The sequence below is a fragment of the Excalfactoria chinensis genome, chromosome 2 (genome assembly GCF_039878825.1).
Source record: "Excalfactoria chinensis isolate bCotChi1 chromosome 2, bCotChi1.hap2, whole genome shotgun sequence".
NCBI classification, from domain to species: domain Eukaryota; kingdom Metazoa; phylum Chordata; class Aves; order Galliformes; family Phasianidae; genus Excalfactoria; species Excalfactoria chinensis.
In genome coordinates, this window is record NC_092826.1 from 108,454,601 (window position 1) to 108,474,260 (window position 19,660).

The window sequence follows — 19,660 nt, forward strand, 5'->3', positions numbered from 1 at the left end:
CGTGAGAAGCCCTTAGCAAAGCTGAAGGTCACACAGGCAGAAGAAACACACCATAACCCAGACCATCATTTCCTTTCAATGGATATAAACAGTTTCAGTAAAGCTTCCTAAATGTTTTCTGTCTGGCAGGGCAATCAAACCAAGAGCAGACCTTCTGCCATGCAAGAATCAGCAGATTAATTTTAATGCGTTCATAAGGTGGAAGATGTATTGAGACAAAAGAAACAGCTTGAGAAGGAGTAGGGAATGCTGTCTGTGAGGTGGAAATCAGAAAAGCCCTGTTTAGCTAGGAGTAACAGCACAGAAGGTATTAGGGGTTTCTTTATAAAAGACCTGGTGCTGAGTTATCCAGGTAGTTGTGAGGATACTCTGGGTATGTGTTGAAAGTAACTGCCAGAAAATACAGCAAAGAAATGTCACAAACAGGACTTTAGTGTTCATTTCTCGAGAGGCACGTGAACAGGCTCAGAATGTCAGGAACTGGTAATGGAGCGGGACAGGCAGTTCAGAACAAAGAAAGTTCTTCAAAACCAAGTTTGTGCAAGCTTGTAGAAGGAGACCTTTACAGGGAGATGAACTAGATTGAATTGACTGAGCTTCAAGAGCCTGCTGAAACCACCACAGAACAGAGGTGGCAGCCTTGTTGGGCACAGCCCAGCCTTGCAGCGTTTATCAAAACCCTGTCATCACAGAAAGCCCAAGAGGAGCGCTGACTGCAGACTGCCCTCTTTGGCAGGTTGCAGTGACTGGCTGTTTTTGCTGAGTCTGGTTTTTAGTGGTCAGTAGCAAGGGGAATATTTCAGACTTTTTTTGTGCTTCCCCTCTTCCAGCAGCTGGGGGAACAGCATAGGCAGCACAGGGCAGAAACCACAGCAGATCAAACTCTGAGTAGAAGAGATTAGAGGAGTTGAATTTGGATCTTAAAGATTTAAATAAAACTGTGGAGGCAGCTTGAATAACAAAGTTTGGCAATGGAGAGGAGATATACAAGACGGCAGGAAATGAAATATGACATTTTGCTTTAGAACTGTTATGGTGTCTGAGGCTGAGACATCACTGTCAATCTTTCTGAGCTGCAATGCAATGAGAAGAAAAACTGCACATCTGGCATTGAAAAGGCTTGGAAGTGAGGGCTTCATTTGTTTTGTTGTGAATTCAAAGAGCTAAATCACTGACTACTGCAGCTTTAATGCGCAGTAGAATGCAAGGTGTTTTTAAATGTTTAATGACATTAGCAATTTTAAAGAGAGCTTGAAAGACTCTTATGGTTCCATGTTTACAATTACACAGTGAAATTCTGCAAGACTCCTTTCCCAGCCTCAGCTTGAACACCAAAAGCCAATGATGACACCGACTGCAGACAGCATCATTTGTCTTATGGAAACAAGGAACCTTCTGTTTCTTGACCTCTAGTTAGGAAAGCAATCCCTGACAAGCAGTGTTTTTTACACAAGCTTTGTTCCATTTCAGGAATCAGAGCATCTTCTTGTAAGAGTCCCAGTTATCATTTACAAGGCACAATTACTGTCCTATCCAGTAGGTAAATTCACGCAAATGGAGATCTCCAGGCTCACTGCATAAACTCTAGTGATGAGACATACATGCAACACTGAATCCCTAAACGGAGTCAACAGCTTGTAGTAAAAATCAAACATCTTAAAAACTTGACAGCTTCATTAACAGAAACATCTAGTTGTTTACCTTCCCAATAGCGCAGATGCTACTTGCCATTCTGATTCAAGTGACGATGAACGGATCCATGCTCTTACAAGCTTGGTATTTAGATAGTGAATCTCAAGGCAGCCAATATGGTCCTTTTGAGCTGCCTGCACGCTCGGCCAAAGCACGTCAGTCACTCCCACAGAGTTGTGTACTTTGAGATTGAGAGGGAAGCAAACAGAGACCGCGATCGCCCTGAAGTCGTCTAAGTCAGTTCCAAGACAAACTCTGCAAACAACGAACACAGGCACAAATGGTTAAGAAAGCGATACTTCAAAGAACGCCTAGAGGAATAATTAATTAATGTTTAAAGCTGCTTGAAATTGCAATTGCTCACCTTCAGTTGGGGATCACAAAGCCTTTGGAAATCAGGTTTTATACATTCTAATGGTTCAACAGAAGAGACTTTGCCATTCATGATTAATAGATACGAATAAATTATTCCTTCGTAGAACTCACATTTGGGTTTTATTATACTCCATAAAATATACAAGAATCTTGAAGTACTGAAAGAGTGCAGGTAAATACAGTATTCAAGCAGTCACTATTTCTATGTACATGCTCATTAATTCTTCAAAAAAACCCACAAAATTATCAAATAGATCAAAATATTGTCCCGTGTTTCCACATTATGTTCAGAAAACCAGCTGATAATTTACAATATCATAAAGATTTCCAGTTTCACAATACAAAAAGGATAAAAAGGAAATTTGAATCGGTTTGCAGTAATTTATTGGTACTTCACCAGGACACGCAAGGATTCCTTGCACGTACATCAGCCAGTTCACTCAAAAAGTAACGGTTGTAGTTAAAGCAGAGCCAAATAAAGTAAATATTCATATTTAACAGATGAGACTCCAGCTTGCGTACGTCAGTTTTTCGTTCTTCGGGCCATTAAAAAAACGCAGTAGTCTGTTATAAATAAAAAAAACATAGAAATCTTCGGGTGAGGCCGAACGCCGTGACGGGGACCTGCTTCTGCTGTTCAGTTCTAAACGGAGCACAACAAAGATACACAGCTCTTCCCACAGACCAGACACTGGACTTCTTTCTAACAGGGAAATATACTTTTAAATTCCCCTCCCCCTCCCCCAGTAACTCCGGGATTCAAAGCAAAAAACCAGCGGTAGGGATTTTACAATTGGAGCTTTACGTACAAATCTGTCGATGTAAGGAAGCGGACACGTCGTCAAAAAGAACTCTCATTCCCGACGGGGCTATGGAGACATTTCCATTCTCTTTATGCAGTTTCATAGTTTCCAAGTTACGTATTTTAAATTAAAATACTAATAATCTCAATTCAAACCACCGAAGTTTAGAAGTCTAAACCTGTGCAACAACGACCGCTTCCCCTCCCCCCCCCATATCCCTCCCTTCCCTTGTTTATTACACTGTACATTTTTCACCCTGACTTCACCTTGTTAGCTGGTTTAGTTTTAGTATTAGAAAAGTACGACAAGTTCCGTTTTCCTGCTGTCTAAAAGAAAAAAGAAAACAAAACTTAAAAAATAAACCTGCTTTTCTTTCACGGTACATTTAATGGTGTCGGAAGGCTTTTAGATGGTAAACAACAACAACAAAAAATCAACACTTCGAACCAAATCTTAAGCTTCTTTCCCAGAAGTAATTAAGGTTTGGTTAAAACGACTTCTCCGCAACTCTATTCCAGTTTTCACAAAAAGGTCTTTAATTAAAAAACAGAACAAAACAAAACAAAAAAAACACCTTTTAAGTTATTTGGTCCTTTGGCAATTTGCAGCACAAACGATGCCTACTGTACCAAACGCTTTTATTGCCTTCAAAATGATTTTCGTTCTATTGACAATAGTTCAATCCGGCACCCTCTGCATTGTACAATGGTGCTGTGTTCACTGACATCGAGGAGGGCACCCGCTCTGCACAAGTTACTCCCGGCACCAGACACAGAATGGCAGAACAGTTAAATAGAGCAGTTTTGACATTCTTTAAATTGATTTTTTTTTTTTGCCACGGGTTCCAAGAATTTATCCAAGAATTTCTGCTTCTTCTGCAAAATATGCTCTTAAAAATCCTTCCGGAGTCTCATGGATTTTGTTCTACGCAGCCATGATAAAAAGCATCTTCCAAAGGTCTGTCCTCTTCTTTGTATTCAAACTCCAACAGCTTTTTTCAAAAGCACAAACGCGACGACCTTCCAGTGTCTGGGGTCGCTCTTCAGCCCTACAAAATGCAGTGTTCAATAGGTCTCAGAATCTGAGTCATTGAGTTCATCTTCTTCTGTATAGGGGTAGCCATCCTCCCTGCCAATATTGTTGAAAGTACAGTAAGAGCTATGATCACTCCTCATGATTGGCAAGGAATCGAAGGTGACAGTTTTAGAGGTGTTGGTGTAATGATTAATGGCATTGAATGTAAGGGAAGGTAATGTGCTGCTTGATGAAACGGGCATCATCGTGGCCAGGATGAGCGCGAGGCAATCGGCCACATCCTTGTTGGGTGCACAGGCCAAAGCTGGTGTGTAACCTGGAAGCCGAGAAAAACAAAGTGATAATGAACCACAGAGAGGAACTGGATTAAATAGCACTGAGGAGTTGCTTTAAAGTATTAGCAGATTTAAAGAGTAAATGTTAGTTAGCTCCCCCCTGGCTGCCAGAGAACTGTGTCTTCTGTACGGACAACTGTTATGTCAAAGATCCACCCCAGCACGGCACCAACGGGCTGCAGATGAAGAACCCACACAGAACACAGACGATGTCTCCAGCTGACACACTTGTGATGAGAACATGAAACTCCAAAAAAAGGATGTTTTCCCGTCTTTTCATTGTAGGGAGTTTCATTTACCCTTTAACCTATTTCAGGGGAGGAATGAACCTTAAATCACCCATGTCAATTTAAGAAGGCCTGTAAAAGGAAAGTCACAGCAAACATCAAGAGAGGACAAGCTTCCCAAAATGGAAATCTAATTAGAACTATTAATCGGGCACGTCCTGTCTGGAAAAAAGAGACAAAAAAATCCCACAAAAATGAAACAGAACAAAACTACTAAAAATAACCCCAAAAAACAACCCCCAAACAAGTTTTTAGTTACAAGGCATATTGGGATCATACATTTCATATGTGAAAATTAGTAAATAAGGCGTCAGTAAGTCTCACACACTTTTGTCCTTACAAGGTGTGCGATTTATTCTCTGAGGTTTCTAAAATTCCACTATTTCTTCTCACTCACATGTGACAAAAAGCTCTAATGAGCCAGAAGCTTGAGACCCAGGAACTGAGCTCCGTAACTCACACCCTCTTTTAAAAGCTACCACCAATACTTCTCACCCAGACAAAATGGGTGGCCATTCCATACAGCTTAACAAATGAAAGTTCGACTTTCCTTTGACCGTTATGTTTTTCTGTTTCCAGTACAGCAGTGTATCCACAGCACACACATTATCAGACCAAACATACACCAAATATTTCTATACCACGAGCTGCATTGCTCTGAAAACTTTCCTTCCTCTCTGCTAAAATGAGCCATCGTCAACATGCTGCTTTTTCTATGGGGGAACCTCCTGGAAGGTTCATATGAAATTTCCACAAGGTTATTGCATTCCTGTGAGTCGAGTTTTAAAGCATTGCTGTTTATGGGGAAGCAAAGTTAAATTCATTCTTACCATTCTCATCCACAGCAAGTACACTCGCTCCCTTTCCTAAGAGTTCTTGAACTACGACTGTTAGTCCATTTCGAGCAGCAACATGCAGAGGTCTGTGAAGACAAACAAACTGGCAGATAAACCTTAGAACAAAACATAATACACAAAGCAGACAGACTGCATCGTGTTAAATGATTACCGACGTATTTTTACTTGTATGTTATTTACTCAAATATAGGAGATACAAAAGGAAAATTAACAAAGCTATTTTCTTGCTGCAGAGAAACAAGAGAGCAATAGTTCTGTATTTTTATTATTATTTCTTATTAATGGAACCACATGTGAGAAAATAGCTGCTGGAAACGATAAACCTGCTTATGAATTTCATCACAGTAAAAAATTAAGAGTCACTCATACCTTCCTGTTAATAAATCCATCACTGAACAGTTTTAATAGACTGTGTCACATCTGGGGCCTACTGTGTCACCAGCAATGATCATTAGAATACAAATATCAGTACATCACTTATTGCATATTAATGCTTTCAAGACACACAGAAGCATTTCATCAATCTGTCTTCCAGAAACCACTACATTCCTTTGCGGCCAGAGATGAAAAACTCAGACCGCATAAAGCCAGGTGCAAAACCTCAAACTACAACCACGTCTTGTGTGCTGTCCTGATGTACTGAGCAAAGTGTAACTTTACCACAACTGCTCTGATTACACCTTTTATACATGCAGCAGTTTTCCAGGATCAATTCCCACTGGTTTAAAGAAATCCCACCACCACCCAGCAGGAAACACAGCAATCTGCTTCCTATTGCTCTTCAGTCACTCTGAGGTTCTTACAATTGTCTGCATTAACTGTGAGCACTATTTGATTTGAAAGCAAGCAAAATGCAGAAGACAAAAACAGGAGAAGCTCAATCTGTGGTGCTTATGTTGAAGTATTAAAGAACAAATGCACCACACAGATACAATGGAAGATGTAAAGAGTCATTGTAATGCAGTGCCAACAACCACTCAACCTGTCACAATGTAGGAAGGACGCTGTTTATGATGAAAGCTGTTTAGATTACAGCCAGTTTAGTTATGAAGATTTGCCCCACCAGTAATATTTTGAACGGCTGTTGAAATGTACACAAATATTTTATGGAGGTACAAATACGCATCTGATTTTCCCCACAACATCTGCTGATCAGATCAGATGAGCCAAGGCACACGGTGGAGCAAGATGAGCCTGTGGTAGAACACTTCCCCACTTCTGCTCCCTTCCCATTTTTGCTTTTTCTTTGCTCAAGCCCGAAGGGGGGCAATCAACCCCTTTCCTGCTGATGTGTGCAACAAAAGCAGAGGAAGGAGTTTTATTGTCTCAACTCCTTGGTTCAAAAAGATCTCTTAGAACTGCTGGTAAAACAATAGGAGTTTGAACACGACAGATTCCAGAAGGGATGCAAGGCCAGGGAAATGCACGAGTTACTTGGATGTTTTGCTGTTTGGTCTGTGTGCATTCCTAAAGCAATCCAAGAATCCACGTGTGTAACTTAGCTACGTATCAGGTATCAAGCATTGCCTACAACACAAATACATTCTTGAAGAGAATAAAAAAGTAATAGTAAAAAAAGAACGCAGAAGAGTTATTTTAGTAGCTCATTCTGAAATACATCTCACAGTATGACTTACACATTCTAAGCTTTCCCTATACATTGTGCTAACAAAACAGGCTTAATTCTACTTGATGGTAGATCTTCAGGAAGCATTGAGAATACTGAGGGTGGTCAGGCATGGAACAGCCTTCTCAGGGCAGTGGTCACGGCCCCAAGCTGCTGGAGTTCAAGGAGCATTTGGACAAGGCTCTCCAACACAGGGTTTGAGTTTTGGGGTGGTTCTTTGTGGAGCTCGTTGGATGGACTTCATGATCCACCCTTGTGGGTCCCTTCCAACTTGGGATATTAAGAATACAGTGTGGAAAGAATAACACTGAATGGAATACAAGGACTTCCATCTCAGTAATAGATAAATTTTACTAACAGAAAGTGTGCTGAGTAACACAAGCACACTTAGCTAGGTCTCAGTGGCTAGCTATGAAGAAAGAAAAACATAATTTGCCTCCAGTGAATTTAACAAAAATGAATTTTAATTGAAAAATTATTTAATTTGTAAAACAAATGTACTGGTTTACAGATAACCTCAGTGGGTTGCAGTAATCTCACACGGGATTCCCCAAATCACAACACATTAAGATTTATTTCTCGCCCTTTTCATCCAGCTAAAACTGGAAGTTCAGGTTCGAACAATGCACCTTTTCACTTCAGGCTGGTCCACCTCCTGGTATTTAGCAATTCCAACAAAGTTCTATCAATTTAGGAAAAAAAAACTCCCCAAGAATATTTCTCCTTATAAGAAAGTTCTAGCAGAAACACACCAGAAAGCCATCTGAAAAAACCTGCTCTGTGGATACATACGTTTGCAAGGCTGCGTTGGTGGCATTGATGAGGTTTCTGTCCGTAATCTTCTCCAGTATTAACAAGGCACTAGTTTCATGACCCTTAACACAGAACAAACATTTGTCACATAACAAATAACCTTCAAAAAAAGCTTTCAATGCCTTTCCAACATACTAAGTTCTCAAAGAATCATAGAATGGCCTGGGATGAAAAGGATCACAATGATCACGTAGTTTCAATCCCCATACTATGCACAGGGTCACCAAACTCTAGACCAGGCTGCCCAGAGCCGCATCCAGCCCGGCCTTGAATGCCTCCAGGGATGGGGTATCCACAACCTCCTTGGGCAGCCTGTTTCAGTGTTTCACCACCCTCTGAGTGAAAAACTTTCTCCTAAGTATTTAACCTAAACCTGTCTTAGTTTAAAACAATTTCCCCTTCTCCTATCACTATCCACCTTGTAAACAGCCAGTTCCCCTCTTGTTTATATGCTCCCTTCAACTACTGGAAGGCCACAATGAGGTTTCCCCAGAGCCTTCTCTTTTCCAAGCTAAACAAGCCCAGTTCCCTCAACACCTCCTGATAGGAGAGGTGCTCCAGCCCCCTGATCATTTTAGTGGCTCTCCTCTGGACCCACTCCAAGAGCTCTGCATCTTTCTTGTGCTGGGGACCCCAGGCCTGGATGCAGTGCTCCCGATGGGGCCTCACAAGAGCTGAATAGAGGGGGACAGTCACCTCCCCCTCTCTGATGGCAGCTTGTTTTTTAATGCAGCCCAGAAAACAGTTGGCCTTCTGGGCTGCAAGAGCACACTTATCTGCAAACAATGTTTGATAACACGAAGTACCAGTGAGGTCAGACTAAGCACACACCTTGCTGCAAGCCAAATGGAGTGCTGTGTTCTTACAACTATCTTGCAAAGTCAGATCAGCCTTAGCACTGCTAACCAGCACCTCTGCAAGAAATAAAGGTTTGTATTAACTGAAAGCACAGTCTGTAAAGTCTACACAGTTCACATTTGTGCAAAACAAATATGTTATTTTGACAAAATATATCTACAGTATCAACTGATGAGGCAACTTCATCTGTGGTAAGATCAACACACTGAACAGCAGAAATAGATACTTTACCAACAGTATTTGTCTGTCCATTTTCTGCAGCCATCATTAAAGGTGTTTTCCCAGAAGCGTCTACAGCATTTACTTGAGCATTGTGACTGAGTAGAAGCTGCAGACACTCAACATGATCTGTAAAAGCTGCTGCATGAAGAGGAGTCCTGAAACAGATCACACGGTCACTCTCAGCTGTGCTTTCTACAGACAGACTGACTGTGATCAGACCTGACGGTAGGTGCAAAGAGTGGGCAGCCATTCCCATTGATAGTTGGGATCAGGAATGTTAAGAAGCAGGTGCCTTCAGGGAATCACCTTCAAGTTTCAAATACATAACTCTGTTATGTGTGTAGTTCACAGTATGGATACAATTTGATTCAGAGAAAAGAACATAAAATAACACATAAAATAACAGCCACGAAGGGATGCAATTTTAGCCCTGCCTACATGACAAAAAGCCAATTCAGGTTTACTGAATCAGAACTAGATTTAAATAAATGTCTCAGTTTTTTTCTTACTCGGGATTTAAAATAATCTTCAAAGAACAAAAAAGGGGGAAATAGGAAATAATCTAAGTAGCCATCAAGAAAACACAAACAACAACAACAGAATTTAGCAGAGTGAATGGAAGCACTACATACACTTTTCAACCATGCAGACGCACTCTTACCTTCCCTTTGAATCTGTTGAATTTACAATACCAGCACCTAACGTATCGATTAACATTTCTGCAGCACCTTCATTGTCATTTATCCTACAAAGAATCAAACAAGCTGTTATTTACAGAATGAAAAATCTTTTGTTAAATCCTGTGATTAAGTCTATGAAGAATAATTTTGCTTTTCCTTACACAGCACAATGCAATGGACTGAAAGCGTTCCCTTCCATCTTCTGGAAAACTTCTTGTTCCAGGAGGAGCTCTACACAGCTGTCGTGACCTGAAGCAAATGCAGAGACAGGAGTGGAAAAAAAAGGGGAAGATCTACTTATGATTTAGAAAAGATATTTATCTACATCAGATTAAGCAACACTTTATTCTCAAGTTTTAAAGTAGTTTTAAAGTATAAGAGACTTCCATCTCAGTATTAACAATTGTATGTATTTAACTGCCAACCCATCTGATGAAGGAGAAGTTTTGCATTAAAAAGAATACGTGCTTGCCAGGAGAAACAAAGTATACAAGAATGTGAAAACTGATGCAGAACACTTCCTATTTCTGTTATTGACGAACCCCATTTTTTCCAAGACTAATAGAATAAAACGAACATTGGGACTTTCCATATATATCAATCAAACAGAAGCACCTGGGCACTTCTTTACACCCAGAAGCCCTTTCAACTACAATTTAGTAGGTTTGCTTTGCTCTGTTGTGAAGATGCTTCCTATTAAAGGAATTCAAAACGACTCGTACATAAACTTCATTTTGTCACTTGTCTTCACTAATTACAATTAATAGTAAATCAAGTTTGTAGAACATGTACATGACAGGCTGCAGAATATAATAAAGTGCAAAACTTTGTATTAGTCAGAATGACAGCATCCATAGCAGCTAGCATCTCCACCATTTGATCCTCAATTTTTATTTCATTGTTGAATATTTAATTCAGATTCAGAATGCTTTAGCAGTACTGGAAATCCTTTATGAGACACTATGCCTACAGAGATACATTCCCCCACAGGACGCTTCCGTGTTTACCATTATAACAGGCCCAGTGCAGCGATGTATAGCCATGATTGTCTGCTATTGTAGGTACTGCATCCACAGATGTAGCTGACTGCAACAGAGCTCCTAGAACACCTATATGTCCACAAGCAGCTGACAAATGTATAGGGGTTCGCCCCCTACAGTCTCTTAATAAGGACTTAGCACCATGTTGAAGTAGTGCTTCCACACATTCCTCATGCCCAGTAACTGCCTGTGAGAAAGAAATGAAACAAGTTTGCAAATATTCATGTAGAGCGTCAAGGTGTATAACTAAACCAAGCAAACTGCAGGTAATGTCTTAGATTTTTAAGTAATAATTAAATAAGCACAGTTACTGTTTTTAATATATGGAAACAGCCGCTCTGTTGGAAAAAACAGCAACGTACTCTTATATTCACGAGAGGATAGTTGATTGGAATAATACTGAATGAGCTACTCATCTCTAGGGCTAGTTCAGTTATCTGTCAATGATTAAAAAACAACAACAACAAAATACCCCAGAAAACCAAAACCTTTTTGGCACATATAACAATTTTATTCCATCTATTAACAATCCCTCCCACCCCGTGACAAAAAGTTGTACTTTGGGTCTCCTGCAGTCAACAGCTTACAGCAACATTATGAGACTCAGGAAACCCAACAAAATTCTGAGGTCATGTAGCAAACAAGGAAAAACTAGCCTTGAAAGCAACTAAAAAGACAATGTAAAGCTAAGACTGGCATTATGAAAACAGTAAGAAATTCAGTAGTGCTACAAACTAAGCCTGTATTTTAACTCAGCATGTACAATACTAGAGAAGACAGAAAGGAAATATTCTCTTACCCCTCTGTGTAATGCTGTCCTTCCCCACTTATCTTTGGCATCAACGTTTGCTCCTTTGTTAAGAAGTGAATAAACACAGTCTGTGTGCCCATTGAGAACGGACAACATCAAAGGAGTCCTACACAGAGAGGGAAATTAATTAAAGTGTAATTTACATGGAAATCTAACAGGCCAATGCTCAGCTGGAACACACCTCTGGGTCCACCTGGTCCAAGCCCTGCTCCAGCAGGAACACCAGCCAGATCAGGCTACTCAAGCTCATGTCCAGGTGACTTTTACTAACATACTAACAGAGGAGACTATACTAACAGAGATACTAACAGAGGAGACTATATAACCCTTTTGGGGCAGCCTTTGTGCTCTGTCACCCTCACAGTAAAGAAAAGCCTTTTGATGTTCAGATGGAACTTCCAATGTTTCAGTTTGTACCTGTTGCCTCTTATCCTGGCACCAGGCATTTGGACTATCAGTGAACATCTCTAGCACTACCTTACTTACAAGAGTACCAGAAGATTCAAGACAATTAATTTATTTCCACTAATTCAGAATTCCTGACTGAAATATTCCCAATTGAACAAGATATTTTTCACTGCCAAAGCTGCTTATTGCAAAATACACACTCGTTTGACTTAGTTCAATTATCACCTCCTTCGAAAGCAATGAACTAAAAATCACCAATGTAAAATCTTATTTATTTTTGCCCTTGTATAAAATGAAGCAATTCGTGAATATCAGAATGTGCATTTTAAAAACTCACTGTCCATTTCCATCTTGAATATCCACTGCATTCTGTGGTTCTGCATTTCCTATCAACAGTCGCAAACATTCCGAGTGACCGTTTGTAGCTGCAAAACACCAAAATACCAGCTTTAAGAGAATTGTCTTCAAGTCTGCAGCAGAAAGAGAACAGTAACTTGCTCATACTAAGGCTCAATAGTTTGAGAAGCCAGTGTACACCTTTATCACTGATATAATTGATTTTAATCTATAAGACATAAATATTAATACATAATAACAAAAAATAGGAGCACTCGATGATTTCAGAGAATAGGTATTCACTATTATATAGTATTACATAGAATCAATTGCAACTGTCAGCTCCCAACAGGTATTTGTTTTTAACCTGAAAATGGGGCTGTGCACATCAGCTGTAGGAGTATATGCCTATACACTGTACATAAGAAGGAATAATTAAATACAATATCACAACTTATACCTATGCCTTAAAACAAGCGAACACATACACAGTCATACATGGAGTTTGTTAGCAAGTGCAGCATGTAGCCCCTAATAACAATGTCAATTCAAATAAACCTATTTTAAAAGACAGGAAAAAAAGAACAGACTAAAGCATGCTGCCATATTTTGAGTTTGTAGACGATTTCCTGGAAGGCAGGAAGAAAATACTGTGAAGGTTTGCTATTATTTGAAAATAGTCAGTAAGGAGTGAATTAAAAACATGGAAGAAACAAAACTGAGTTTTCTAGTCTCTTCTCAAACTGAAAGAAGTATTTTATGGCCAGGACAGGCAACACAAATCACGTATCTAAATTTGGGCCGTGTGAAAGATGAGGAGAGAAACAAGAACATGTTGTTGACACCTCTCAGTGCAATTAGTCTTGCTGCTGAATGGACAACTTTGGAACTAAATGGTCTTAAGTCCTTTCCAAATCAGAACATTACTCTCTTTTAGCGAGTAGCATGGAACAGTAATTCACCAGCTGAAATGATTTATGGGGTTAATACAGGATTTCATCTCCAAGCGCACTGTCACCCTTAGTAATATAATCTATACCTTTAAGTATATAAAAATCTAGAAGTCTTAAGTCTTAACAGTAACCTAAAAGTGATCATTCATTCCTCAACACCAGTTCTTAGAACAGTAAGAAACTTCCAAAGATGAAGAAAGATCCACTTCAAAAGCCAAAATTTCAGCACCTGTCAGTTAGCACAAACCTGCTGCATGTATTGGGGTTCTCTTTACAACATAATCTTTCACCAAGATTGATGCTCCCTGATTAATGAGCACATCCACACATTCGACGTGTCCCTTGAAGGCAGCAAGATCCAGTGGCGTCCTTCCATTGTTATTCCTCACATCAAGGTCAAGCAGCGACTGTACCAGCACTTCCAGAGCTTGATGGTGGCCGTGGTAGGCCTAAGAGAATGAGAAGATTCATCAGTTTTCCCATGAATACATAAATGAAACAGTGAAGACAGTTTCATTATTACATATGGAAGATCTCCTGATGCAGCATATGAATCATTACAAAATATTTACAACTAGTTTTGAGAACTCTTTAGAGCTTCCATAGTAAACTCTGAATTTCTTCTCATAGATAAGTAACCTCTATTCCCAGAAAAAGCTCATTTCCAGGAACAGTCTCTTTAACAGCTTTCTTTTACCAGTATGAGATTACTTTTCCCTTAGCCATATATATAGCAATATACGTAACTACATGAGACCCAGGTTATTTTCAGAAAGTACATTGAGGTTTTTCCGCTGCTACAAGTCCAGTGAAAAGAATAAAGTTACAGCCTGAGCTGTTTTTCAGTTCCCAACTTCTAAACATTTTCAATAGCTTTGCTTTTCTCCTGTTGTCTTTGCAATTTTTTCTTGAAGTATTGAAAATAAACATTTCTCATAATAAATGATGATGGTTAAAAAAACCCACAACATTATTCGTAGAACAAGTTTTTATAAAAGTTTAATTACTATCACTCTAACATAAATCTTAATTGTAAGATTCAAAGAGAAGACAGTTCCACAAAGCAAATTTCACGTGAAAGGCAAAAATCATCCTGTATTCAGGGGGATTATACAATGTATTTTCAGGTATAATTTATTTTATCAGCATACATAAAAAACAAAACAAAACAAAAATACAACACCAAAACTAAAACCAGGATAAATCAAAACTATGCCAACAACTCTTGCAACTAGAGGAGGTCTCACCACTGACTGCTGAAATACTTACAGCTAAATGCAATGGACTTATAGGTGCTCGGTTGTCTGAATCGTTCAGCATGTCAGTACCTGATGTTTCCATTAGCTTAACAGAGAAAAGTCCGAGTGAGTACAAAAACTCATCACCTTTAAAAACATTCAGCAACAACTGCGACCTTCCAGTATACACAGATTAAAAAATAAAACAGAACATCAGGGGAAAAAAAGTAAAGAGGGCTACAGCTTCCTTAACAATTCCAGATTCATTTAAATTTTTAATGGCTTTGAACTGCAATTACTGCAACCCCTCCCCAATAATCATCTCCTAAAGCTGCTTAATTTTGTGTAATAATACAATAATCGAATCAGAAATCAGTGTAAAATTAAGACTTTCCAAAGCAATCGTATGAGATAAAATAGGTGACGTTCACACAAAGGGAAATTCAGGACTGGTGAGTGAACAACTGCAGGGAAAATAACACACACATATATTTCTATCTGGTGCTTTCAAATGTCTTTCAAGTTTTAATCCTGGGTCTTCTTCATGACTGCATTTAGCTTTTCACAGTAGCAGAATTCAAACAAAGCGTTTGTGAACACCCAATATGTTCAGTTCACTGAGTTTTCACAATCACTATTTTATAGCAGTCACACATACGTCAGCTCATGGCTTCAAAATATTTTTGCATTTTGCAATGCTGACTTGCAATTAAACCTTCACTGCAACTGAAATGAAATAACCTGCCCAGGCTCTGAAGACATCTTTGACTAAGTCTAAAATAAGGAGCAGCATTTTTAAAATGACACGTTCCCTTTTGCTGCCTAGAACTTTACAAGTGAGAAATTACACACACTTACAACATCGAGAGGCGTTTCACTCGCAATCTGCAATTAAAAACATTCAGAATTGATATTTAATACACCTGAATATAAAAGTATGATCTGCATAAAAGTATTACATTGTACAATACAGAGCTGACAAAATTCTCTCCTATCAAATAAGATGCATGTTTTTTTCAAAGGGATCTGTTAAAAACAAACTGGAGGCCCTGTTATCTAAAATTCAATTGTAAGGCCATTAGTTTACTCTTACCATGGGAACTATTTTAAGGCATCCTAACTTGACAGGTTTTCCCTACATTAGATTTACTTGTCCAGATGAAATCTGCAACGTTTCTTAACGCTCCCCTGGAGGATACATGTGGGTATTTTACTTTAGCCACAAAGAAAAAAATTAACCATTTATTCTAAATTAAAAAAAACATTGGAAAACCAATGTCGCATATCCTCAACCAGCCTATTTAAGAGTATTTTAAGAGTATGAAGCATTTACAGATGTATTCTCACAGGGACTGAAGACCACTAACTACTCAAGCTAATGTCAAGAATGAAGGTGGAGGAATGCCTTGGCCTTTGCATCATGCTCTGTGAGGACAGCTATTACATCCTTCACCTGTAATGAAGTTTGTTTTCTTACCAGTTCAAGACACAAGCGATGACCGTAAGCAGCAGAATAATGAACTGCATTGTATCCTTGCTTGTCTCGGATCCCTGGATTGGCATCATTTCTTAGCAAGTATTCCAGGCACCTGTTTAAATTGAAACATGGAACCATATATCTAAACGTTGAATTTCAAGTTTATAGTAAGTGATAAATCATTCTAACTCATTTGGAAAATAGAATGCAGCAACGAAGACTAGCAATTTAATATGTGATATTGGCTGGGACTAAAGAACACGTAACTGAGTACACCGAGTGCTAAGGTCAATCACAAAGTTTCCAAAATCCGAAAGAATCCTTCTCTGTGTACATCCAGAACCTTCCATGACCTGCCTACAATTAATATTTCACGGCTATTTTTCTCCTTGATAACACAGCTGCTCATACTTTCATTAATATAAATGATTACCATTTTTGTACTTTATACAGTATATCACTATGCTTTTTCTGCACCTAGTATGGAAGGAAAAGAACTAACAGCTGAGTTCTTCAGAATCTATAGTTCAGTAGAGCCATGCTGACTCTATCCCACTACCAGACACTAATGTATTGATTTATATATGTACACACTCTAAACACAGTTGATGACATACTTGTATCCTACCAATCATTCCTCTTGTAACTTGAGGTTATGAGGCAGAACGCAATCAGCAGTTTCAAGCACTGACACTCAAGCCAGGAGGATGAGAAATGGGATACTGATGTCAGCTCTCTTTCTTAAAGAACTAGTACTATTTTTTTTGTTAAGAAAGACTTCGTACGTGAACACTGAACGATTCCTATGTGTTCATAATTTCACGTTGCTCACCACTTAACAAAAGTTCTGCAGAGCTTAAAAACAAGGAAGACCAGTGGCCTTATCTATCTAAATTTCTTCCATTTTGTACTTTGTGAATTTGTCCCTTCGCAGAAAACTCAACATGCTCTGCAAGAAGTGAAGGCTTTTGAAGTTGTCAAGTAGCATCCTAACAGATAAAAAACCAAATCAATACTTTTACTGTTTCTTCCCAACCAGAAAGATGAACTTTGCATCCTTTTGAATACTTGAGTGTCTTCAAAAAGCCTCTCAAAAAGGAGGTAAATCAAGATTTCTCAAAGCCCAAATAAATTTAACTTATTTCTCATTCCTTTGGTGATGCACTATTTAATAATTTTAATATATGTAGAAAGATCATGGTTTTTCCCCCTAACGTACTGCTTAGTTTGCTTTAGCCTGTGACCATCTTTCCCTAATACTGCCAAAGTAAGGCTTACTGGGTGTACATTCCAGATCTGAAGCATTTGCAGACAGGAACAAACAGGAAAATAATTTTCAACAAAAACATCCTTGTCTCCAAATTCAGTCTTGAAAGAATCTGAACAAAGACCATAAAAACACACTTAAATACACTTGGAATTTCCATATACTTGTAGATCACTTCCTGACATTTTTCCCAGGCTTTGTATTCCAAATCAGTCATCATTTTTAGCTTGATTCCTATTTTGAATATGAGCTGAGCAGCACTGGCTTTCCAGCTGTAACTAATCATCTTGCTGCATCGACATTATAAGGTTCTCCCTTGGGCCATTCTGCTCTGTAGTCTGTCTTGCAGAGAGCCAACTGTTAATCAGAACAGTAAAAGTGCATGGCTTTTCAAGACGAGTTTGAGTTATCTCCTAAAGCTCTGCAATACTGCCATCATAATTTGCAACTGTACCTTGTATAAGGCAGGAGGAAAAAATAACACTCTTTGAAGAACTATGGCCATTTGGAAGTTTTCTCAGCAACTGTGAAGCTAAAATTAACCATAGCTCAAAGTGTGGAAGACGCTGCTTTAGCAACAGGGATCAGCATATTAGTTTAAGGACCAAATCATTAGTTTAGCAAAAGGAATCAGTAAGTGCTAGTTCTAACACTTTACTGTTTAACTGCACTTGGTATGTGAACAGCCTCGCTATTCTCAACTATCCTGCTACACAGGAGCACTGGAGTCACGACAGACTACTTTTATCTTTGCATGCACCAGGTGCAAGGACTTCTTCCTCAGATTTCACATACACTGCTTTGGGTTTTAGTGCACTAAGATAGCAAGTTGCTCGTTACGGTTTAACATGCAGTGGAAATTTGTCCAACTGGGGAAGAACAGCTAAAGGTCAGCCAAAAGTCTCTGAGATGAAGCTGATGGTGGAATAATGAGGAGAAAGTAAGTGGTTTAAAAGCAACAGAGGCCACCATCATGCGTGCCCACAGGGCCACTAACAAATATTAATGAGTTTTGGGGAAAGAATGAATATGTATGTCAATGTATAAACTGCTTACATGTAGAACCTGAACTCTGAGAGAGTACACTTGATTTGTCAAGTCACCTGGTGCATGTCGTGAAGAATAAAGGAATGCTGCTTTCTCATACCACACTAGAGTCTGAGAGTTTTCTTCCCGGATTTTGGATGACACATGTAAAAGTGCAGTTAAAGCAGTACTATCTCAACAAATTCCAGAAGGAACTGAATGCATTTGTACATATTACATGGCCATGAAAATATTCCTTGTTTATCCTTCAGAATTCCATCAAGTTACAAGCCTCATTCCAAAGGCTACTTCACCTTTTAAAAACTGTTGTACTCCAACAAGATGATATGCCATCAAAAAGCATTACTTTCCAGGAAGGCGCCACTGCATGCCTTTGAAATGGGATGCTGCACGCCAGTCTGTTTAGACCTCTGTGTGAATGTGCACACACAGAAGAAACTCTCCCTGTAAGCCTGTTACGTACACTAACCTGACACTCAACAAACCTTATCTATTTTATGCTATCTGCATAAGCTTCACGTGTATGCACGAACATTAGTCCAATCTGTGTTAAGTACAATCATCAGTTACAAAACTGACACACACAAAAGGCACTTACGGATTTATAAAGGCTTTTGGATGCATTTCATTAATGCAAGTTTAACTGCTTCACAAAAATGTATACCAAGCCAGCTGTAATGCTGAACATGAATATCTTAATGAAATCCCAAATGGATAAAGTGGTGTCATATTTAAGTATCTAGTTCATCTCTATCCTGATATAGGCCTACTGTTGTTCACAGATCAGATTTATGGAGTATTTCTGACTAACTATGCAGATTTGGGGGCAATGTGAAGAACCCTCCACAAAACACCCAAATGCTCATTAAAATTTGATGGTCCTGCTGGCTACAACCGTCAGAAAGTTACACGGCACCCCCCCAAGACAACATTTACTCAACCACTACTACACAGCAGATGGGATCAAAACCTCTGCTTGCCATCAGGACATCCACATTACAGAATGTAATTAAAAAAATTACAACACATTCATTTATCTCAACAATATTTTCCACACAGTGAACAAGTCACTGCCAGTTTTAACCTTTAAAAAATACAAAAGATGCGTTCAGCAAAGCTGATGGGAGAATGCACCCAAAAGTCCCAGCTCAGATGTTTCTAAAGATAATTTCTGTAGGACAAAGCATGCCACACTTACTTTCCATCTGTGTCTGATGCAGCTGCATAGTGCAGAGGTGTACAACCCCTCTCATCAAGGTCGTTCACACTAGCTCCAGATCCCACAAGGGCAAACAGGCACTGATAATTACAATTGGCAGCAGCATAATGGAGTGGAGTTCTTTAGTACACATTTGAATAAAAAGTACAAAGGTAAATAACAGCAAAATAATACTAGAGAGACAGAAAATGCAAATGAAAATAAAACTTATATCCTCCTTTCCCTTTTTAGCAAATCTTTGCGGTGAAGAACGCATAAACACAATATTAAGAATTATCTT

General features: G+C 39.0%; 1 protein-coding gene across 2 annotated transcripts in view; it reads right to left on the minus strand.

Moving 5' to 3' along the window:
- Positions 1-2,162: 2,162 nt before the first annotated feature.
- Positions 2,163-19,660, minus strand: part of ANKRD28 (ankyrin repeat domain 28) — a 102,636-nt gene continuing 85,138 nt past the window's right edge. For both annotated transcript variants that reach the window (XM_072327366.1, XM_072327365.1), the window contains exons 14-28: positions 19,360-19,500; positions 15,848-15,959; positions 15,229-15,255; positions 14,402-14,476; positions 13,380-13,581; positions 12,181-12,268; positions 11,424-11,541; positions 10,592-10,811; positions 9,746-9,833; positions 9,566-9,649; positions 8,914-9,059; positions 8,656-8,738; positions 7,804-7,886; positions 5,358-5,449; positions 2,163-4,221 (exon numbers count right to left, since the gene is read on the minus strand). In XM_072327366.1, the coding sequence (XP_072183467.1) occupies positions 3,935-4,221; positions 5,358-5,449; positions 7,804-7,886; positions 8,656-8,738; positions 8,914-9,059; positions 9,566-9,649; positions 9,746-9,833; positions 10,592-10,811; positions 11,424-11,541; positions 12,181-12,268; positions 13,380-13,581; positions 14,402-14,476; positions 15,229-15,255; positions 15,848-15,959; positions 19,360-19,500 (1,846 nt within the window). In that variant the 3' untranslated portion in view covers positions 2,163-3,934. The remainder of the gene's footprint in view (positions 4,222-5,357; positions 5,450-7,803; positions 7,887-8,655; positions 8,739-8,913; positions 9,060-9,565; positions 9,650-9,745; positions 9,834-10,591; positions 10,812-11,423; positions 11,542-12,180; positions 12,269-13,379; positions 13,582-14,401; positions 14,477-15,228; positions 15,256-15,847; positions 15,960-19,359; positions 19,501-19,660) is intronic.